This window comes from Cupressus sempervirens, chromosome 5 (genome assembly GCF_028749045.1).
Source record: "Cupressus sempervirens isolate cs-2001-9-10 chromosome 5, ASM2874904v1, whole genome shotgun sequence".
NCBI classification, from domain to species: Eukaryota; Viridiplantae; Streptophyta; class Pinopsida; order Cupressales; family Cupressaceae; genus Cupressus; species Cupressus sempervirens.
In genome coordinates, this window is record NC_143122.1 from 990,432,309 (window position 1) to 990,455,837 (window position 23,529).

The following is a 23,529-nucleotide window of genomic DNA, read 5'->3' on the forward strand; positions in this document are numbered from 1 at the left end:
TACCCAAGGCTCCTTGAAGTGATCTCCAAAGTTCTAAAGTAAACATTGGGTCTCTATCTGACAACAATTTTCCACAATACTTAAATTACGTTCACATTTCTGGATAAGAATATGTGTGAGTTTATTAGCATCAAAACATGGATATAATATCATTACCAATTACTTAAAATGGTAGTGAACTAAACAATATTTAGAATCAAAATCAAAAAACATATCAAGCACAATCTAATAGTATTTCATTAAATCTTAGTCAACAAAAACTTATAAACTTATTTATCATTGTCACATTGAATGACAAGGTAGAACATAATAAGTAAAACCAAGCAACTCGAACAAAATGACACATTAGTTAACATATAACCCCAAATTTATAATTACATCTCTTACTTCTCCAAAATACTTGTTAGGGTTAGAGCGACATTATACTAAGCTTATTTTGGCTAACTACCATTATTGAATATTTTTAATAGCAATTTAACAATATTTGAGCAAATAAAATTTTGAAGCAAACTTTCAAGCAAATAAAAAAGAGGGAAAAATATGAAGTTGTCGCACTTTTCCAATTTTTCTAATAAGCTCATGTCCCATGCACTTATTGTATTTGTTGTAGGCAATATACTATTGCATGAATGAAACCATTTTACCTTGGCTCATTATTTGGGGTATTATAGGGCAAATCTCTAAAATCACTACCCCCTATTATGAGGCAATATTCTCGGATGCATAAATAAGAACCATATAATATAGTTATAAGAACTTTTCAATAAAATAAAAATGTTAACACATAAATATAATTAAGCTATAATAACTTTACATTTATATATAGTAAATTATAATATTATTTTAATTATAAATATTTTTATATTAAAAGTATGTTATTTTTACAATATATAAAATAATTTTAAAAAATAGATTGATAATTGTTTTAATCTTACTAAATTCAACACTAGATTTTTATGAAAAATAATAAAATATTAATTAATATATATTAAATTTTATTATTCCAATTTAATCTATATTATAATTATTAAAATAAACTTATTACTCTACTTAATTAAACTATTAGTTAGAAATACAAGCCACTATATAAGTACGATTTGTGCTTAAATCAAAGGAAATAGTGTATCCCTATTTTAATGAAGCAATCAATACTTAAAAATAAATTAACTTTTTCTCCTTACAAAAAAATTTACATAAAATACTCCAACTCCCCACATTTAAGTAGAAATTGGACATAAAAAATAGCATGTGGAGATGGATAATACTATCCTACAATTTTAATATGGCCAACAACCTGTACAAACTTGCAAAGTGGAGCACGTTTCTTCCTTCCATAATTTAGAATACACAACAAACATATTCCCTCTTGAGGGAAAAATTAAACATATGACGAGAATTAAATGAAATGTATTATATACACCAATATCAGTTGTTGGCCAAATATCTGCTAGCACGTAACGACATCACCCGTATGTTTATTGACTAAATACAAGGAGCCAGGCATACCATACCATAGAGCTACATGTAGAGGAAGAAGGTACAGCAATTGTGACAACAAGGGCTGGGTAGGTAGAGGAAAGGCATTTCGAGCGGCAAATTGCAGCGCTTCAAGATCTCTAGTTAATGCTGATTTGAATGATAAAAACGACCAAATCTGTATTTGCCCAAATCGGCATTGAACATTGTAGGTGAAGTAGCTGAGCTTCTTTATTGTGTTTTGCTGCTTTCTTTAAGTTATTCACACCAACTCTTTTTCCGTGTCGACCTGCAAGTCAGTTATATGACAGTCCGTGCAAGTAACCATTCAGCAGGCGTCCACTAAAACCCCGCAAATTTCCAAACAATTTGGAGGGTAGTTGCTCAACAATTTCTTTAAGGAAAAAAAAGCATCTGTAGTTTTGATTTGCAGAGGAAGAAAAATGAAAATGGCGTTGGTCATAATGGAAATGGCGTTTCGGGCGTGAATAAAGAGCCAGAAATTAGGTGAGTCAAGAAGATTTGATTGGTTTGAGTTAAGAGTAGCATTTGGGTGTGAAGAAAAATTTGTGGGTTGAGGAGATTTGATTGGTTTGGGGCGTGAAGAAAGTTTTGGATTTGAAAGAGTGATGACTTTTTGTGGGGTGAGAGGATTTCCTTTTGTTTGGATTCGGGATTTCTTTCGGGTTTGCGGGGGATTATGAGAAGAAACACCAAGACGAAAATAAATAAATATAAATGTGAAAAAATTCTATGTGGTTTTCGGAGACGAAATTGAATACGTCAAGTTCAGCAGTCTTTAAAGGGGAATGGGGCTGATGTAGAGAAATGTGTTGCAGTGATTTTGGTACCGAAAAAGTTGGCACCATAAGTCCTATAATTACTGTTGGAGTTTTAGGAACATTTTGTTGCAGAGAAAATTTGTTAACTATTTGTGGTACAGCTGAATGGCAAGATTGAAAGCATAGTTATTTGGGTGTTTTTGAGAGAGAACAATTGCGGTGTAGCATTTTGCTTTTGCGAGTCGGACACTCTGTTGTCCGTTTGAGAAGACGGGTGTCCAAGAAAATTGCATAAGTGATTTCAGTGTTATTGGCAAATTTGTCACCAAGGAAAAATGGTGCAGAAGTGCTGTGTGCATGTGTTAGAAGCTTGTTGAATCGCTGGATTATTTTAGTGGTATTTGTAAAACTAGGTTATCATATAAAGTGGGAGCACAAGTGCTGTTGGTGGTTTTTTAAGGTGGTTTTTGTTGTGCAACTGTATAGGTGTTTTTGGGGGAAAAAAATGTTGTGTATGTGTCATATTGTGGACGATAGGCTCCTTCAAAGAATTTGAATGTGTCATATATTAATATAGTTTTCTGAGCTTTTCGTAATCTGGAAGCTGAAGATAGTAACTGGGAGCTTCAAGTTACATTGGGGAAATGGGTTGCTGAAGGTACCGTAACCGTACAAAAAACTGCAGTGGTTCAGTGTCATTAGAATATTGAGCTGTTTAAGGAATACAAGTTTGTAGAACTATAGTATCAGTTTATTGGGAAACATTTGGTTGCGGAAAGAAATAGAAACTTTGAGAATTTCTACAGCTCTTGAGTTTATTTTGGCCAAGATCAGATTTGAATTATGTCTCGTTTGACTCGATTTTAAGCTTCAGGGCGGCGGGGAAGAGTATCGTGTGAGACTTCAAAGTTGAGAAGAATTTACAGACTGCTTTAGGTTTAGTTTGCGGAAGTGTATACTATAAGAGTATATGAAGCAAAGGCATTTTCGGCTATTTATTTTAGCACGGGTGAACTTCCATTGAAATGGGCATCAACGTGGTGGCCAAGAGGAAGAATATGGGACGGGAAGAAAGCAAAGGCGAGTGTGTAACAGTCGTGAACAGTGAAAAAACGACCGCTGCGAAATGGATGTGGAAGAAGGTGAAGCAGGAATACCGGTTGGTGAACTTTGATGCACTGCCAGATTACCAGAAGGACAATGAATATATATTGAATCATTATAGGTCAGAATGGCCGTTAAAGCAGACTCTCTTGAGCATCTTCTCGTGGCATAATGAGACCCTCAACATATGGACGTATGTACATCTTTCCTCCACATTACCCTAATTTTGAAAATTCTATGAAATGAAAATATGATTTGTAAAATTTAGCTTTCCATCCATTTTTTATTTCGGTTTGCTCATTTTAGATTTTTGGAGAAACTCGGATGTCCATCAATCATTCATATCTTACTAAATATTTCTTAGGAATCTATTATGCTTCTTGGACTCTGGGGACTTAAGCTATAGCTTGTGTTTAGTGAGATTCTGGAATCAGTAGAAACACTTCCTCGCCAGAGGAATGTAATTCAGATGACCCATGGATTACATGCATTTGAAGGATGAGTTACCGCCTTTGACTGGTTAAAGCCCATATGTCTGATTACTCTTCTGCATTGATTGCTCTGGTGGTGACATTTCTTTTTAAATTATTGGCTTGTTGAATTATCGATGTAAACCGCAGATTATGTTTTTGTATGGCTCAATTTTATGGTTAGATTTATTGTGGAGCTTTTCTACACTGATTGGTCTCCATGCAAAAAACACCATGTAAGGCAAGTGAGATGCGTTGCCCATAACAGCAAAAAGTGTTCTTGGGAAGATACTGGCAAACGAAAATACTTTTTTCTGCAAGAACCATGATTTAATTTGGAAAAAATCAGGCTCTGGTGAGGATAAATAAAATTGTAGCAGAGGTAATAATTGCATAATAGAGGCTTAGGGTTTTCTTAAGTAATTGTTTAAGTTGCAAAAGATTGTCAAAAATCAATTAAAATTGGTCAAATTCTAAATATATCCACTTCTGGGTGAGTTTTTGTCAATAAAATAATTTGAAACTTAAAACAAATTAGGAATCAATTGCTTTTGCTGATTTCCTGTTTAAAATTGTGATTTTCACATTAAGAAATTGCTGCCTGGTCTAGATCATGATTTATCTTGATTTCTGATGCGTTTTGGTGATTTTTGCTTCTTTAGCCACTCACCACATAGATGTCTATCAAGCATTGGCAAATCACATTCAAGAATCTTACATGATAGCAGTGTGGTTGTGTAAATGTTCCACCATTAAATTTCATAGGCAAAATTGAATTCAAACAGATACAGGTTATAACTGCAGGACTGGAGTAGATTGTTAGTGAAAGTCCAAGTTTTAACACCAAGTGCTAGAAAATGGAATCTATGTTAGACATGAAAGGATATAGTTTGTGTCCTCTGGCCATGGACCATCATTAATATAGGAGCTGATTTTGCCAGGCGTGAATTGAATAGCTAGGGATGATCTATGGCTATTAATTATGTAGACTTGACAACAGAGAATTCAATTGGTTGGTCTCGTGTTCAAAGGAAATATTCATACCTTGTCCAGATTGTCTATCAACAAATTGAATACTAAAACTATTTGAAGGAAGAATGAGCAAAAAAATCTAAAGGAACTAAATCGAGTTTCCAGTCACGGTAACTGCAATCAACTGGTAAAGGAATATGTGAACATGTGAATACTGAAAAACCATCATATCAAGAATTTCCATAAAGAGCAGATTGAATTTAGCAGTAATGTAATATATTTTAAAGCAGTCATCATTTTATGAAACGTGGTAGGGCTTTAGGAAGTGGTATCATTTTATGAAACGTGGTTTCAGGGATCCTTTGTGCTGGAGAAAAAAGATTCACAAGAGCTTACAATTGTCTCTAAAGAGAGTTTAAAGGCATAATAATAATGGATGCTAGAGGAGTAAATAAGTTGCTGAAATATATGGACTTAAGGTGGTGTTAGACGATCTTGCCTCCCAAGTTTAGAGATAAAGCGGGAGCTGTAGTCTCCAAAGCCAAGGAGTTAGGCAAGAAAGTAAAGGAAGAGCTGCTAGAGCTATCCACTTTTGTAGGGTAGAGATGGAAGTTGTTATAAGAATGATTGTTTTCTGAGAAAGTGTGATCACATACTTGAGACTATCTGCTCTCTAAAGGTGAGCTATGATATAGATTGGCTCTTGCAAAAGAGTAAAATCTGATATCCTGGTAATTGTCTGGACATGTTACTATTTTATTGGATAAGTGTAGACCTCATCTATAAGACATGTAATCTGTCAACGGAAAGCTTTCTTGTATCTCTTGCTTTGATTTTATATCTAAATTATCTTGTGTGTCACTATTAAATTAACATAAAGTCCCTACAGCTTGTTATCTATAGATTAAGAAAGGACAACTTTTTTGCTACAAGTAGAAAGAAACAGATAAAGTAGCTGGATAGAACAGAGATATTACAAACTAGAGCCACTTAAAACCACATTACTATTCAGCAACAATAGTTGAACCCACTCAATGGGTTCAACCCATGTCCTTGGTAATGGAAAAAATTCTAGCCCATTGCATTTGGCACCTTTAAATTGATTTTAATTTTACCATAAAACTTTGTACAACTCAATGAACTGTGGTTGTTGTAATCCTTCCTAATAATACATCAAATAATATTACATACGAGAGAGTGGACAGGATCAATGCCAGAAATATTTGTAGTAGTAATACTGTTAAACTTTGAGAGGCTTGCCTTTGGCAAAATGTACCATCACCACATTCCAAAGCTTCAAACTGCAAATTTTGAAAAGCTTACTTCTTGTCATGTCCTTGTTAGGGCACTGAGAATATTTGCAAGTTGAACATTTAAATGAGTCTGCCAGGAACCAAGCAATTTGATTTTATACAGATGGTATGGTTTGCTGCCTGCATGGTTAACTCTCTACATACTTCTCATGTACATCATGTTTTCACAGCATACCAAACTGTGACAATTGATGAGAATTGAATATATTTTTGAGTCATTAGTTGTTGACAAATAGTTTCAAAAAATCGTATTTTGAGTGTAGAATATCAGAAATTTGAAACTAAATATATAATTATACTTTTGCAATGGTCTTTGTTATTTAATGTTTTCCCTGAACATGTTGTTAGCAGGCATTTGGCAGGATTCTTTCTTTTCTTTGCTTTGACTATTTTGAGTGCAATGGAGCTAACGGGAGTTGAAGAATTTCCATCACTTTTCCCAAGGTATTGTCTATTTTCCCTAAATTGTTCTCTCCAGTTTGAGATATCTATTCAAATTTGATCATCACTGTGATTTAATTTTTCAAACATAATATTTCTGATTGGTCATTCATTGATTCTTAAATTTAGATCCCTACAAGAGAGGCTACAAACAGCAAATGCCTCAGAGTATAATGTGTTGGTAAGATTGCTACTAGCTTTTTAAATTGCTCTGATTGAAGTTCAGAATGTAGCTTGAGTAGTATTGAAATCATGGAATCTAGTGGAAGGAGTTTGTTCAAAAAGGTGGAGGTTTTAGCTATATTTTCAACATCAGTGATTATTATTTTCTTTTCAGGGTAACATGAAGCATGATCGACAAATGATTGCTGAACCTTACTTTCAAATACGAGCAACTAGGTGGCCATTCTTTGTATTTCTTGGAGGTTCAATGTTCTGCCTTTTTTCAAGCAGCTTCTGCCATTTACTCTGCTGTCACTCTGAACGCCTCAACTTATTCCTCTGGCGACTTGATTATGCTGGAATTTCTATTATGATTGCAACATCATTCTTTCCGCCCATATATTATGTGTTTCAGTGCACTCCAATATGGCAAGTTGTGTACTTGACAGGCATAACAACTATGGGAGTGTTTACAGTACTTGTTCTGCTAACACCTGCATTTTCTACTGCGAAGTTCCGGTCCTTCCGAGCAATGCTTTTCTTAGCTATGGGTTTTTCAGGTGTAGTTCCTGCTATTCATGCAGTCACAACAAACTGGAATGAACCTCACTGTTTTGTTACCCTGGCATATGAACTTGCCATGGCATTTTTCTATGCTGTAGGAACTTTCTTCTATGTCAGTAGGATACCAGAAAGATGGAAGCCTGGCTTGTTTGATATTGCAGGGCATAGTCATCAGATTTTTCATTTATTTGTGGTAGCTGGGGCATTTGCTCATTATTGTGCTGCTCTCATATTTTTGGGATGGCGTGATAGGAAGGGTTGTGATATGCTTGGATAAAATCTCTGAATATCCAAGGGTTTGGTGTGGTTGTAACTTATTTTAATTGCTATTAAGGAAATGCAAAAAATGAATGTAATATGGTATGGTTGGTAAACTTTCTCTGAAATTGTGGTGTTATGAGTTCTTTTTATAAAAAATTAACTATAAGAAATCGTGTCTTCATAAGACTGAATTTTCATTGATTTTTTCCCAAAAATTATTGGTGGTTGTTGAGAAACCGGATAAAACTATGCAGCCAAACAATTGGGGTAAAATAAGTAAGTGATGGAAATGGATAATGAAATAAATGCAAACTATAACTCAAGGATTATATGGAGAAATTCTTTTGGGTTAAAGTTTCACACCCAAACTAATCCATACAGCATTTTTTGAATTACTGCAGTATTAAGTTGTTTCAATAACTTGTATGTCCTTCATCGTAAGTATGAAATATACGATCATTTGATAAACTATAGATCACAAATGTAAACCCATTTAGAAAGGTGGTTCTTTCTATAGTTGGTTAGGCAGTTTTGTTGTTGTTATGGCCACCAAAGTTCAAACCACTAGGCAGGCCAGTGTAACAAGGTTGTCCCTTCGTTGATCCAACATGTACAATGTTTGAGCCTCATTATTAGTCCAGGGAACTAATGTTCCTGGTTGTCAGATACAATTAATTTTCTTAAAACAAGTGCCTATTATTCTAAGGTTTAAGATACTTTATTTTTTAAATATATTTATGTCTATTAATTTCTAAAATCTGATTGGCTGCTATCAATTTTGCTGGGGCTAAAACCATTTTTCACAATCCAAAAATAAGAAAAATACACCTGTCTATTCTGGAAGTTTCTCGTGAATGCTATTGTTTCCAGAGAACTAGCCATGGTTGAAGCTTTAATAGTACGTACTGTCACGAGAAAACCTTGGCAATTTAGAGAATGGCATGACGACTAGTCCAGGTGCAACTTGTAGCTCAATAGTTGCAACAGAGAAGCTTCAAGCATCCCAATTTATCCACCTCCACTTCCACCATTTTACTCTTACTCTCTTCTGCAAACCATCTTTCCCATGATTTCCTCCTGATTTGCTTTACGGTTACCAATTTTCATAACTGCTACAGCTTCCCCATTCTATAGAGTGACCATGTAAACTTTTCCAATGCCTGCATTTAAATCTAGCATAGGTAATTAAATCATACATCAAAAAAAAAAAATCTCCTCTAACTGCCCTACAACGTTTTCAACTCCATCAAATTATTTAACTCGGATGATAAGCATCTAGCGATGAAAAACTCATTTTTGAATAGTTCAGAAACAATTATTAGTGTATTTTTTATAGTTTGATTTCCAATTTATTCATTTGATGCCTCTGTTGGAAAGGGATTGGATTGAATTGAATTTGCGATTTCGTGGACAGTAATACAGATGCCGCAGAGCAACTTGTTTAGTCGATATTTTGTTCTTCAGATGGTGAGTTGTTTGCTTGTCATTGTTCATTTTCAATATTCGATAGAGGAATCTAAACCAAAATCTTTAACTATGAGATAAAAATGAGTAGGTTTGTGTATCAAACTTTTGATTTTCTTAGAGTAATTTTTTAAGGGAAAGTTTCAATCATTTTGTGTATTATATGTATAAATATTTTAAGATTATCGGTAATCATTTAGTTTGTTATATGTATACATATTTTAAGAATATTGGTAATTATCAATTTTATGGATGTTTGTACTTTGGTGTTCTCAACCAAATATATTTTAGATTCTAAAATTTAAGATCTTTTACTACAATCAAAGAAATTGTTTAGGTGAATAATAATTTATATTTTAATAGAATAAATTTTTACTATTATTATTATAATTTATTATTTTTGATGTAGTTGTTTGACATACTTATTTTTAAAAGCTATTATATCATATATTAATATAATTTACTTTGTAGAAGACTAAAAGATTATAATTAATTAAATAACTACTTTGAAAGTTGATTTAGATTACTAACATTAAATATATCAATACATAATTTAATATATCTAAATATAAAATTACATAAATTGAAATAAAGTAAGATTTGAATATTTCTTATAACATTTCAAGAAATATTTCAGTATTTGTATATGATATGTAATAGTACTTATTTTCCGAAAAAAGAAGCTAAAACAAGGGATACTAATAATACACAATCATTGTAGTGTATGTGCATTAGTATTTAATCAATAATGCAAATTGGTTGTGAAAGGGAACATGTAAGGAGGCAATAGACAAAATGTTTTGCACTACACTTTGAAATGACCACTTTTTTAGATTGCACATAACTCTGACCTTATCCAATTGACTAAACTATAAAATCTATATTTGATGCTTAGAATTTTTCTTCTTAATACCCTAAAAAACTTTTAAAATATTTAAGGGGCTTAGAGTTGTGTTATTGCCTTCTATGCTTTTAACTATTTAGAAACTATGATTTAATCATCATACAAATCTCAAAAGGCAGGGACTCAAGCTCCATTTGAGCCCTTGTTTGTTGATCGGGGATGATTTGTGAACTCACCAACACATAGCTTTGAGTAGAAAGCATATCTTGTGGGAATGTAAAGCATGTGGTGTCTTTTAGGAGATGTAGTGCACAAAATGTGTTTGGTATTAGAAAAGCTAAAATGTGTAGGAAAGAGTATTTGTATATTGATAGGCTAAAAAGAATATTTGAAAATGTTACTCGATTGATTGATGGTGATGAGAAGTTTGTTATGTTATACATTGGAAAGTTAACAAAATGTGAATCTAGTATGTGCAATGAAGAGTATTTGGAGTCCTTGTGGGAGAATGATCCACATAAGAAGATGATGACTTGTGATTTTAGTGTCATCATGTATGGTCTATGAAAGTTACATTACCCTACTTTGAGGTCCAAAGAAGTCTAGAGGCTAAAATTGTCTTTTGTTCTTTACTAATAGTGAGATTGGTTATCAAGAAAGTCAAAGATTGGTTTGTCGAGGAGCACCTTGAAAATCCAAGCCAAAGTTGGAGATGGAGACCTCAAGGACATCCAAATCAAATTAGGATGGAATGCATGATCCAGGTCAACAGATCAACTGGAGGATCCTAGCACCTATTATGGGCTTCAAATAATGCAATATTCTGTTAAATTTGTAAATGTCTTCAATGGATCCATTTTATGTTTGTGATGTCCAATAGTTGATTATAATGGACCAATGATGTCTAATGATCAGATAATGTTTGAAGGAGCATATATTGGGCACGAAATACGTCTAGGTCTTTAAAATGGTATAATTAGAAAAGTTAGGTATTCAACAAAGTCTTTGTTATTTAAAATTCAAATATTTAAATAAAGTAACGGCTAGTTCAAAATGAGAGGGAAGTTTAGTTTGTAATGGTTTTAAACTTAAATATCCAACTCAACAATGATAGTGGTTGGAATTAGTTATTAGGGCATCTTTTATATTTATTTTGAAGGAGTCTCTGTTTTGAGGGGGAGAGAATGGGGTGTACAGACTGTGAAAAAAACAACAAGAAGAAACTTTACTCTCTGCAATTCGAATTCCATTGCTTTGGATCTCCTATTGATTGGTTTGTGTTCAAAAGGCTTTGACAAGGTTTTCTTCATAAATTGATATGTTCTATTGATAAGTTTCATATCGTTGTATGCTCACTATTGCACCTGTTGTAACTTAAAAGAACCGCTCTTTATTGAAATTTACTATTGCTGTAACTCTTTAGGAAGAATGAAGATCATCCCATCAATGTAGAGGCCTAACATTCATGGCATGACACTATTTAATTTGTATGATAAAACCACTAACCATGCATATGCAGATTTGTGGGGTGTAGAAGTGATCACAATTTGAAGATATAATGAAATTGAATGACATGTCTAGCAGTGAATGATTTGACCAAGTTAGGAGTAGTTTTTATGCTTGGAACATTTCAATAGAGTAAAGTGAAGGTGAATCCATCACTAATTGGATTGTGCGAAGATCGGGCATTGAGGAAGCCCTAAGTCAAATCAAGTTTGAAGTCAAGGTTTAGTGATTTTGATGTTGCAGAGCCCTTGGGACTAATTGTTTAAGGATTTAATCATTTTTAGTCATAATATGACTTTGTTGTAAGTCTGGAGTGATAAGGATAAAAGGAAAGTAGTGTTGTTTTGCAAATTGGTGGGTTCTTCATGTTATTTGCAGGTCACTATGTGAGAACAGGCAATATTGGTTCAAATTAACCATATAAAAGCTTTTGGTAGGATAAAGAACTCTAAAAAGGGTATCAACAAACATCCTTAGATTGAATAGTGTTTGAGAAAAAGCAGAGTTATTCACATTCTGAGTATGCAGCAAGGTTGATAGGTAGAATATTGGGTTTTTGAGTTTAAATTGAGAAAGCCTTATGAAATAGGAGTATGGCATTTTGGTAGAGTCTTAAAGGTCTCTGTATCCAAGTCAGTTGTGTGTCTATGAGACCAAAATTAGTATTTAGGGGTATTGTGATAGACCTAAACAAATCAATTCTTTGATGGATTAAAAGTTGTTGAGTGACTAAAACTTTTGAAATTATAAACTCTTATTGTGTCTTGAATCCCAACAACCTTACCTGCTGCATCAAGTGGTATCAAAGCAAGAAAGCTCTTGTGGAAGTGTAATTGGTCTTGCGAAGTTGGTTCTTGAATCCCTTAGTAGCCCTTGCAGTTGAACTATCTTGGGAGGAGTAGCCCTATAGTAGATTCTTGTACCAAGTTGATCAAGTAGCCATGTCTGAGGGAGAAGAAGAGATTCCTACAAGTTTGATAGATATGGAGTTGGCAAAGATAGTGAAAGAACAAGTGGCAGATAACAAAAAGTTAAGGGCATCATTAGACCAAAGGGACAAAGAGAATGCTGAAAAAGATAGATTAATAAAGTGTATGATGGAGAGGTTGTCAACACTAGAGAAGAAGGATAAAAGCATCAGATTGGATGAAGAAATCAGAGATGAAGAAGAGGAAGAAGAACTCGAAGAAGAAGAAGTGGACCTTGAGGAAGTAAGGATGGCTAAGTTGGCAAAAGCCATAAGGAATGGAGATGCAAGGGTAAGGATAGACTTACGTACATATGGAGGGAAGATGGATGATGAAGAACTAATAGATTGGTTCAGAGCAATTGAAAATTGCTTTGACTGTAAAGGGATAGAAGAAAAGGACAAAGTGAAGATAGCAAAGTCTAGGTTGAAGGGACATGCTTTGTTGTGGTGGGATTGCATTTAGGCGGATAGATGGAAGAATGGTAGACCCAAGATCATGTCTTGGTATACTATGGTAGACAAAATGAAGGCAAAATTTTTGCCAAAGGATTATAGAGTACAGTTGTACAAGAAGATGAGGGATTTCAGGCAAAAGGAGATGGATGTACAGAAGTACACTGAGAAATTCCACAAGCTTGATATTAGAGTGAACCATGAGCAAGAGATGGAAGAAAAGATTGCAAGATATATGGGGGGACTGAGGTTCAATATCTAGGATGAACTCAGTCTTGCTACCTCGAGGTCGGTTGATGAGTGCTATCAGTTAGCCTTGAAGGCTAAAGAGAAGATAAAGAGAAGGCAAGAGAAGCAAAGTAGAAATAGAGGTGGATCTTCCATGAGAGGAAGAGGGGGAAGAGGTACTACTGATTCTCAGAATCAGAATGACAAAGACAAACACAAATTTTCAGAATTTGGAGGAGGTGATAGAGGTGGAAGAAGTGGAGGAAGAGGAGCATTCACCGGAAGATGCTTCCATTGCAATGAAGTAGGCCATCAGTCCTTTAGGTGTCCTAAATGGTAGGAAGACAAAGGGAGATCCAAAAGAGTGAACTTGGTTGATGAAGAATCAAGAAAAGATGAGTAGAGAGAACCCATTGAAATTCATCCAAAACAAGGACAGTGCTTGCTGATGGGAAGGAGCAATCAAATACCAAAAGATCCAAGCATATTCAAATCAAATTGTCTCATTCAAGGCAAGGTATGCAAGTTTATAGTTGATTCAGGGACAAGTAATAATGTGTTATCCTATGAGGTTGTTAAGAAATTGAATTTGAAAAATTTTGCACATATTGCTCCTTATTATGCTACTTGGGTCAATGAGAGTCAAAATTTGTTGGTTAAGGATCAAGTGGTAGTTGAGTTTTCAGTTGGGAGTTATAGGGATAGAGTATTATGTGATGTCATGCACATGACTTGTGGGCATCTCATTTTTGGAAGATCTTGGCAAAGTTCAAGAAGAGTCATGCATGATGGCTATGAAAATATATATTTAGCCCAACAAGAAAAGATGAGGTATAAGTTGCACCCATTGGTGAGGAGTCATAAGGAATCTATACTGATGTGTTTTGGCAAGGATGTTCCAATGTAGGGTCAAAATACCCTATAGTATGATACTAGTTGGGGTTTGAAACAATGGCAGGTTAAGGGGCAGAACAGTCCAAGGGTGGCAGGGTTGTTTGAAAAACCTTTTGGTTTGATAGGGATAGTGAAGTGTCCTATTGAGGGATAGGTAGATGAAGATAAACTAGTGACAGGGCAGAGACAAATAATTTTTTTTCAGGAATGCAGAGTACAACAACAATATTGTCATAAAGAAAGATAGTCATCTCCAAATAAGTTAGTACAATCTTTTGTGTGTGCATACAGGTAGGAGGAGACATCAACAAATCACTTTGGGAGAATGTAACATTCCTAAACATCATATCACTATGAGCAAATGGAGTGGGTATCAACACAATAACTCTTGAGGCAAGAGTTATTTTCATGGTGGGGAGTATGGTGTAGGAGCACCTTGAACATCCAAGCCAAAGTTGAAGATGAAGGAGACCTCAAGGACATCCAAATCAAATCAGGATGGAATGCATGATCTAGGTCAACTGATCAACTAGAGAATCCTAGCACCTATTATGGGCTTCAAATAGTGCAATATTCTGTTAAATTTGTAAACGTCTTCAATGGATCCATTTTATGTTTGTAATGTCCAATAGTTGATTGTAATGGACCAATGATGTCCAATGATCAAATAATGTTTAAAGGAGCATATGATGGACATGAAATAGGTCTAGGTCTTTAAAATGGTATAATTAGAAAATTTAGGTATTCAACAAAGTCTTTGTTATTTAAAATTCAAATATTTAAATAAAGTAACGACTAGTTCAAAATAAGAGGGAAGTTTAGTTTGTAATGGTTTTGAACTTAAATATCCAACTCAACGATGATGGTTGGAATTAGTTATTAGGGAGTCTTTTATATTTATTTTGAAGGAGTCTCTATTTTGAGGGGGAGAGAATCGGGTGTACGAACTATGAAGAAAAAAACAATAAGAAACTTTACTCTCTGCAATTCAAATTCCATTGCTTTGGATCTCCAATCGATTGGTTTGTGTTCAAAAGGCTTTGACAAGGTTTTCTTCATAAATTGATATGTTTTATTGATAAGTTTCATATCATTGTATGCTCACTATCACACCTGTTGTAACTTAAAACAACCGCTCTTTATTAAAACTTATTGTTGTCGTAATTCTTTAGGAAGAATGAAGATCATCCCATGAACGTAGAGGCCTAACATTCATGGGATGACACTGTTTAATTTGTATGATAAAACCGCTAACCATGCATATGCAAATTTGTGGGGTGTAGAAGTGATCACAGTTTGAAGATATAATGAAATTGAATGACATGTCTAGCAGTGAATGATCTACCTGAGTTAGGAGTAGATTTTATGCTTGGAACATTTCAATAGAGTAAAGTGAAGGTGAATCCATCACTAATTAGATTGTGTGAAGATCAGGCATTGAGGAAGCCCCAAGTCAAATTGGGTTTGAAGTCAAGGTTTAGTGATTTTGATGTTGCAGAGTCTTTGAGACTAATTGTTTTAGGATTTAATCATTTTTAGTCATTATATGACTTTGTTGTAAGTCTGGAGTGATAAAGATAAAAGGAAAGGAGTGATGTTTTGCAAATTGGTGGGTTCTTCATGTTATTTGCAGGTCATTGTGTGAGAACAGGTAGTATTGGTTCAAATTAACCATATAAAAGCTTTTGGTAGGTTAAAGAACTCTAAAAAGGGTATTAGAAAACATCCTTAGATTGAATAGTGTTATGAGAAAAAGCAGAGTTATTCACATTCTAAGTATGCAACAGGATTAATAAGCAGAATATTGGGGTTTTGAGTTTAGATTGATAAAGCCTTGTGAAATAGGAGTATGGCATTGTGGTAGAGTATTAAAGGTCTCTGTATCCAAGTCAGTTGTGTGTCTATGAGACCAAAATCAACATTCAGGGGTATTGTGATAGACCTAAACAAATCAATTCTTTGATGGATTTCAAGTTGTTGAGTGACTAAAACTTTTGAAATTATAAACTCTTATTTGTCTTGAATCCCAACATCCTTAGATTGAATAGTGTTTTGAGAAAAAGCAGAGTTATTCACTTTCTGAGTATGCAGCAGGGTTGATAGGCAGAATATTGGGTTTTTGAGTTTAAATTGAGAAAGCCTTATGAAATAGGAGTATGGCATTTTGGTAGAGTCTTAAAGATCTTTGTATCCAAGTCAGTTGTGTGTCTATGAGTCCAAAATCAACATTCAGGGGTATTGTGATAGACCTAAACAAATCAATTCTTTGATGGATTTAAAGTTGTTGAGTGACTAGAACTTTTGAAATTATAAACTCTTATTGTGTCTTGAATCCCAACAACCTTACTTGCTACATCAAGTTTAGTGAACATATTTGTAGCATATGTGAGGCCGAAATTATCTTTTATTGTTTACTAAAAGTGAGATTGGTTATCAAGAAAGTAAAAGATTAGTCTAGAGAATGTTCTATATCAGTCCACATTGTTGTTCAAGTGTGCATTTGAGCGAACATATTCAAAGCCTCTATGCAATGTTCCATTTTAAATATTTTATGTTGTTTCACTCCATAAGGGAATTTATGGTTTTATGAGTGCAACATTAGCATCTACATTGGTCATTGGGAGTTAGTTGATTTTGATGATTTGATTTATGACTTATTGGTTCGAATATACTTTGGAGGAAAACTTAAGAGATTGATATGGATCTTGTTGTGGTGTGTTATCCACATTAAATTACATGCATTGAAGATTGTTTTTGAGTTGGTTAATGGGTTCCTATATTTGACTACATGTTATGTTTGGTGCTAGCTTTGGAGTGTTGTGGTATTCACACCTTGATTAAATCATTTGTGGGAGATGTTTTGTATTTGGGTCTCCTTTATCTCCTTTGGTGGGCTGCTTTGAGTAGAGTGTTTACAATCATCAACATTGTGTAAATGTTGTTTATCTCTATTATGACCAACATAATTATTATTTTGGATGACCAAATTGATATGTATAGATGTGTGGATGGTTGGATTGAGGAATGGATTGATTTGGACTATATTGAGATTGAATGTGAAGTCAATGTGATACAAATGTGAAATAGTAGAGGTGTAAGTGTGCAAGTTTGATAGAGTTGTTGCAATGGTTGACCAAGAGATCCTAAATCTTTTCAATTTATCATATTCTTGTGAATGCTAGAATATTATGTCTCTTTTGACAACTTGTGCAAACATATATCTTGACTTGAAGGAATTCTTCCTCCTTCTAGTGATTTGCAAGCCCTTCGTATCTTGCCTTGTGGTTAGTGCATTAACATACAACTCCATTTCAAGTGCAGTGCACTCCTTGGCAAGTTGCCTAATATTTTGGTAATTGGTTTTTTATATTGTGGTGTGATCCTCAAAACTATATTACCTACACTACGTTTCCATATAAAAAATTTGTGTTTGTGTTTGTGTTGTCATTGCAACATCTTTCTTTGAAGATTAAGTTCAGTAAAGATAATAACTCTGTGTGACAAAAAATTGAGATCTGTGGAAGATTGATTCACTTCCTCCATCCCTCAATCATTTGTGTTCAATAATTGTATCAAGGTTGAGTTCTTCTAGAAGAAACTTTATTGCTTGAGGGGGATCAAGGATGTTGAATGAAATTAAACTCAAAACACCTAAGTTTGATGGAACAAATTATGTTTTTTGAAGGGGGAATGGAATCACACTTGGACTCATTTGGACTCCGTCATTCACTATTTAGGAAGTAGTTAATAAAACTTGTGTTCCTTTAATAGGTGATCCTTCTACATCAGATGAAATCAATTTGCATGAGAAAGATATGAAGGGCATAAATATTGTCATAGTGAATTGAGTGATTTAAGGTTGATTAAGTTGTATCCTACAAGTTTGCAAATGCAATTCGGAAGAGGCAAAGTAGTGTATATGAAGGGGACACAAAGATCAAGTGAGTCAAGTTGTAGACCCTAAAGTACAAATTTGGAAACCTAAGAATGTAAGACAACAAAAATGTTGAAGATTACCTAAAATGAGTAAATAAGGTTATGAGTGTATATGCTACTTTAGTATGTTAGAAACACTAAATTAAAACAATCAAAAAGCATTTGCATACTAATTTAGCATAACTTCATGAGAGACAAAGTGAAGTCCTCAAATGAGAATATGAGCCATGGATAGGCTCTCTCAATGAGGATGATCACTTGATGTAGAGGTTTGTCTAATAGCTAAGATGGCTTGATTATGTATGTATGCTCAAATGCTCAAATGGGCTTCAATGGAGGATTTTTTATAGATTTTGGCTTGGGTGAATGGATTTGATGTAAAATGGCTTCTCAAAAATAGCATTATGGCTTTACTTCATGATCAAAATGGCATTACTTTGTTACTATGGGTGATTGTTTAGAGCAAGAGGGGTTGAAGGGTCAACAAAGGAGGCTCAAAGCTCATAAAGACCCTCATAATGGCTTGTAAGAGCAATGAATGGGCTTGTAAGAGTCATTTATGGCTTTGTGGGCTTCATAAAGTTTTATGGTTGGGATAATTGTGAGAGAGTTGAGATATTTTGACTTGGGTTGGATTAAGAAAGTCTTGAGCTTGACTTAGGAATGTGCAAATGATTAAGGCTTGGATTAGGCTTGGGTTAAGATTAGATTAGGCTTGTTAGAGATGGGCAAGTGGATGGCATTTAATGAGGGTGGGTGAAGGAGGAGATATTTGTTGGCTTTGGCTTGGGTTAGCAAGTCTTAACCCATGTTTAGGGAATGTGACAAGGTTGGGGGGGGGGGATTAGGATTAGGGTCAAAGATAAGGATTGACATCTTCGAGAAGAGTCTAGGCTTTGGATGAGGATGAAGACTTTCTAGAAGAGTCTAGAACTTCCTAGGATGAGGATAAATAAGGTTTTTAGGAAATAAATAAAGTTTTATTTATTTCAAGGGTTTGGGTTGAGGAGATATTTATTAAAATATTTTTAATAAACATGAGGATTAATATTTAATCTTAATTAAATATTTTGAGTTGGGATTAGGGGTAGGAAATGATGGGATTAGCCTTTAATCGAAATTAAAGAAGGATTAGAAGATTTTGGAAGAGGTTAGTGGTCTTAAGGAAATTGGCCAAGTTTTGGGCAAAAAAAAAAAAATTTATTTATTTTGGGATTTTTGGTCAATTTATTAATTAAATAATTAATAAATAAGGAAATAATGTTTAAATAAGATTTAAACATTTTTGGGAGGGATTCCTTAATTAAATATTTTTAATTAAGATAAAGGGATTTAATGGCATAAAAATTAATTAATTAATTAATTAATGATGATGTCATCAGGGACTTTTTCAGAAAATAAAAAATACTTTATTTTCTAAAGGATTTAGGTGTCTACAATGAGTTCAATAGAAGACATTGGTGGGGTGAGAGAAGACAATAGTGTTATGTGTGGCTTAGTGATGATGACTATGACCAAAAATTATAAAATACGTTATTGGTACCATTCAAAAAATTCAAGGCATAGACAAATACACATTGATTAACTCTATAAAACTACCACTTTTTTGAGTTGGATGAGGTTGGAAATGAACAAAATAATAGAAAGAATGCTACATTCATGGCTGAAAAGAAGTTTGAAGATGTATGCAGGACAAACTTTGTAAGAAGACTAAAGAAAGGGTCCAAAAAGTATAAAGATCATTACTCTTTAGATATTTCACTTATGGAAGAATAAGTCATTTTCCTGCTAGATGTCCTTATAACAAAGATAATGTTGAGAAACCTAATGGCGATGAGAGAAATGAAAGTTATAGAATAAATAATAGATACACAAAGGTTGATACCAAAATCAAATGTAAGAAGAGCCTTTGTTTCATGGAGGCAAACTCCTTAGAGGATAAATAAGGAAATTATTTAAATGATGATGTATTGTTCTTGACTATCAAGGAGAATGATATGAATGAACCCAGAAGTTAGAATTTTGCATAAAACAATGAAAGATTAGTAGTTGTGAAGACCACTCTACATGCAAGAGAACCAAGAACCTGGATTATTGATTTTAGATGATGAAATTGTACATGACCAAAGTTATAAGAGAGTTAATTAATATTGAGAAACATGATGGATGGCCCGTCTCATTTTCTAGTGAAGCTCTCCACGTATGTGATAAGTGTGCTGATCTCTAAGTCTAAGTTTCCTACTAGTGTCTAACACTTAGTCATTTCCAAGGCAGCATTGGACGGTCATCACTATGACCGAGCCATCCAGACAAGGACAAGCTACAAAGGACTTGTTTATTTGTCATCACATGTCGAGCAAGTCAGAGTTTTTCGAGCAACCCAGTTGAGACCGAGAAAGCATATAAGTCAAGTAACACAGTTGAGATCGAGAAAGTAGAAATTCAATTATTTCAAAGTGAATAGGATATTTTGAGTGAGTAGAAACTGAGTGACAACATGAATGTTAGTTATGATTGAGTGTTAGAACATTCAAGTGCCGATTAAACCAGTATTGACATATGAGTTTGTAATTTCACAAACACTTATATAAATCATTCTAGCCAATCTCTACATGATATTTAAGATGGTAGAGACAATTAAGGAGGAGACTACATGTTTTTCTAGATAACATTAATCCCTAGACAAGCAGATCAACCAATTAGAAAATCAGAGTGAAAAATGGAAAAAGGATGAAATATGGATCGTTAATCCTAATCTAGATCTTTCTAAGATTATCTATTTAAGAGGGGTTTCTACCCTAAGATCAAAAAGATGAGCGTGTATGTAAATGGAAGCGAAGTGAAGGAGCAAACAAACTAAGTATAGAGTGAAGGAAGGCTACGTCTAAAAGGAGTTCAGACAGTGCAACCAGAATAGTGGAGGACAAAATAGAGATATCAAATAAGGAGATCATATTGAGATTTTGAAGAGAGGAGATCTATAATGAGATTTTAGATAAAACCAAAGGTCAAGTACTAAATCAGTTTTAACAGATTGAGTTAGGGAAAATCTCTTAACAGAGTGGTTCTAAAAAACCTATTTCAAATCTCTTAACAAAGCCCTTATTTTATTGCAAGTGTAAAATCCTTTAATAGGGTAAGACCTAATAGTCTTAAATGTTTTTAATAGTGCAGACCCATCACAGGGTAGATCATCAGATATGATCAAAATTGTAACCCTAACAAGTTAAGTTTGTTGTTACAATTGTGAAGATTTGTGGGTTTCATCCCCACCCCAGTTTTACCTTCATATTGAAGTGTTTCTGGGTAACCAAAATCATTGTGTTATGTTTTGATGGTTTTCATGGATGTCATGCTTAGATATATTTCATTTTAGCATTACATGTTTACTTTTATATGGTATAAGATCTAAGATATGAGATGGATTAGGTGTGAATTGTTTTATCAGAGAAAAGTATTATAGATCCTAATTCACCCCTTCCCCCCCCCCCCCCCCCCTCCCTTAGTATCTTGTTTCCCATTAAGATTTCCAACAATTGGTATCAAAGCTTAGTTCTTTTGAAATAAAGTCTAACAACTTGAGACGATCATATCTTGAAGATGGAGGAATACAAGATGGGAAAAATCATTAAGAACCAGATGATTGAAAATCAAGAGAGAACAAGAAATTCAATCAATAAGATTATGTGAAGTAAATGAACAAAAGAAGAAAGAAAAAGAAGACAGAGTCATGGCTGAAGAAGATAAAAGACAAATGGCTGCCAGGCTTGAAAAAACATCATTTGAGGTGAAAAATTCACAAAAAATTAGTTGGACATGATGAACCAGTTGTTAATTACAAATCAGGAGTTGAACAGAAAGGACATGGAGATCACAAATCTGAGATTACAAAGTGACCAACTAAGAAATGAGTTAAGATTTGAGGAAAGAACTACTAGAAATAATGAATAAACCAAGTGAAGCTATCAGATACTTTGAAGAACTAATGAGATCACCAAGATTATCCAATAATACTTTTGGTTTACGACATGACAAGCAATCTTCATCTACTAAGGAATGAGAGTCATCAAAGAATGGAAAGCAAAGAAATGAAAAATCCAAAGGAAAACCTACTTGTCATCATTGTGGTAAACTTGGACACACTACTAACATATGCATGAAAAAAAATGGTATGCAAAATCGTAAACCTAAGTTTATTGGTAACAATTTTGATTGCAAGAAGCAAGGACACCAAGCACATGAATGTGGATCAAAGAAAAGTTATGCGCCCACTACACATAGATTTGAAGGACATTTTTATAACTATCAGAAATATGGACATAAAGCTCATGAATGTAGATCCAAGGAAAAATCTAACTGGACATCTGAAAAGAAAACATGTGCACCTAAGCAACGTAACTCTTACAATTGGGATTACAACACATGGTATAATTATCATTATTGTGGAGAGTATGGGCACATTCTAGAGAATTGTATAAAGACAAATTTTAGAGGTAACTATAAGAAATGGTTGAATGGAAATCTAGTTTGTTTCAGTTGTCTCAAGGTTGGACATGTTAGTAAGAAATGGAGGACCCAAGCACCAACACCAAACAATGGAAACGATATAGGGAAATAGAAATTCGAGGTAAAGAAAACATGGAAAGAGATAGTGGAAGCTAGAAGTAGTGGAGAAGGCAAAGTTGATATCACCAAATCTAATGGATTAGGTAATCACACCTCATCTAACTAATCAAAAGAAGGTATGTAAGAGACTATATACTTAATGAAATGTCATACATCAGTTCCTAATAAGTAAATGGTTAAAATTCCATATCAGCATGAATCAAGATGCATTAGGATAAATCTGAGAGAAGTATTGGGAAATGAAATATGTTTTACTACCCAGTGCCAAGCATCAGTAATTTAGTCTTTATTGACTGAGCATTGTAACATGGACCAAAAAATTACAATGATTCAACTGATGTATTGGTTAAATGAATTAGCATTAACCAAGCAAGGTGATAGTGACCGAGTATTTGAAAAGGGCGTGAAAGGCTAAAACACTTGTTGTGCACCTACCAGAGTACAAATGCATTTATTACAAACCTAATTGAAAAAGTTGAAGGTATATATCAAATTTGGGTATTCATTTTTTACTTTACCAAGTGAATTTGAATGCACAAGCAATTCAAAGGTGATTAAGATGCATTTAGCGACAAAGTGAGTGAATCACAATGTTTCATTGGCAATTTGATAGAATTTAGTAAGTAAAACTCAAATTATCAAACTTGTGGTTTTCTGAGGTTGTCAAAGAAAATTTTGTTTTGAAATCTTAGTTTGAAATGGCATCATATGCAACTATGAGAAAAATGTTGAGGGAGAGCAATGCACAAATTGTGAGTAGCAATCAGTTTCCCCCACCTAATTTCAGGGATTGTTCAAATTTTGAAGCAACAGAAGATGAAATTGGTGCTCTATCATCAATTCCACCAAAGGTTTTGACAATTCAGGTTGTATGAACTTTTTATATGTACAAAACCAAAGAATTCAAAGATATTGAGCTAAGAATAACTTATGAGAAGTTGTGTGAGAATGAATTATTAAAGGATGAGTATAAGATTGTTGTCGAGAAAGGGCTTACCTATGCCCTAGGTTTTCCAGAATTCTTCAAAGTGGAATGGATAAAGATTGTGTTGAGCCATATTCA

The 23,529-nt window shown here is 34.0% G+C and overlaps 1 protein-coding gene across 1 annotated transcript; it reads left to right on the plus strand.

Moving 5' to 3' along the window:
* Positions 1-1,514: 1,514 nt before the first annotated feature.
* Positions 1,515-7,670, plus strand: HHP1 (heptahelical transmembrane protein1). Its single transcript, XM_089833175.1, has 4 exons — positions 1,515-3,555; positions 6,469-6,561; positions 6,688-6,739; positions 6,896-7,670. Exons 1-4 carry the CDS (start codon positions 3,284-3,286, stop codon positions 7,559-7,561), a joined length of 1,083 nt encoding a protein of 360 aa, XP_089689301.1. The 5' UTR covers positions 1,515-3,283; the 3' UTR covers positions 7,562-7,670.
* Positions 7,671-23,529: the final 15,859 nt, after the last annotated feature.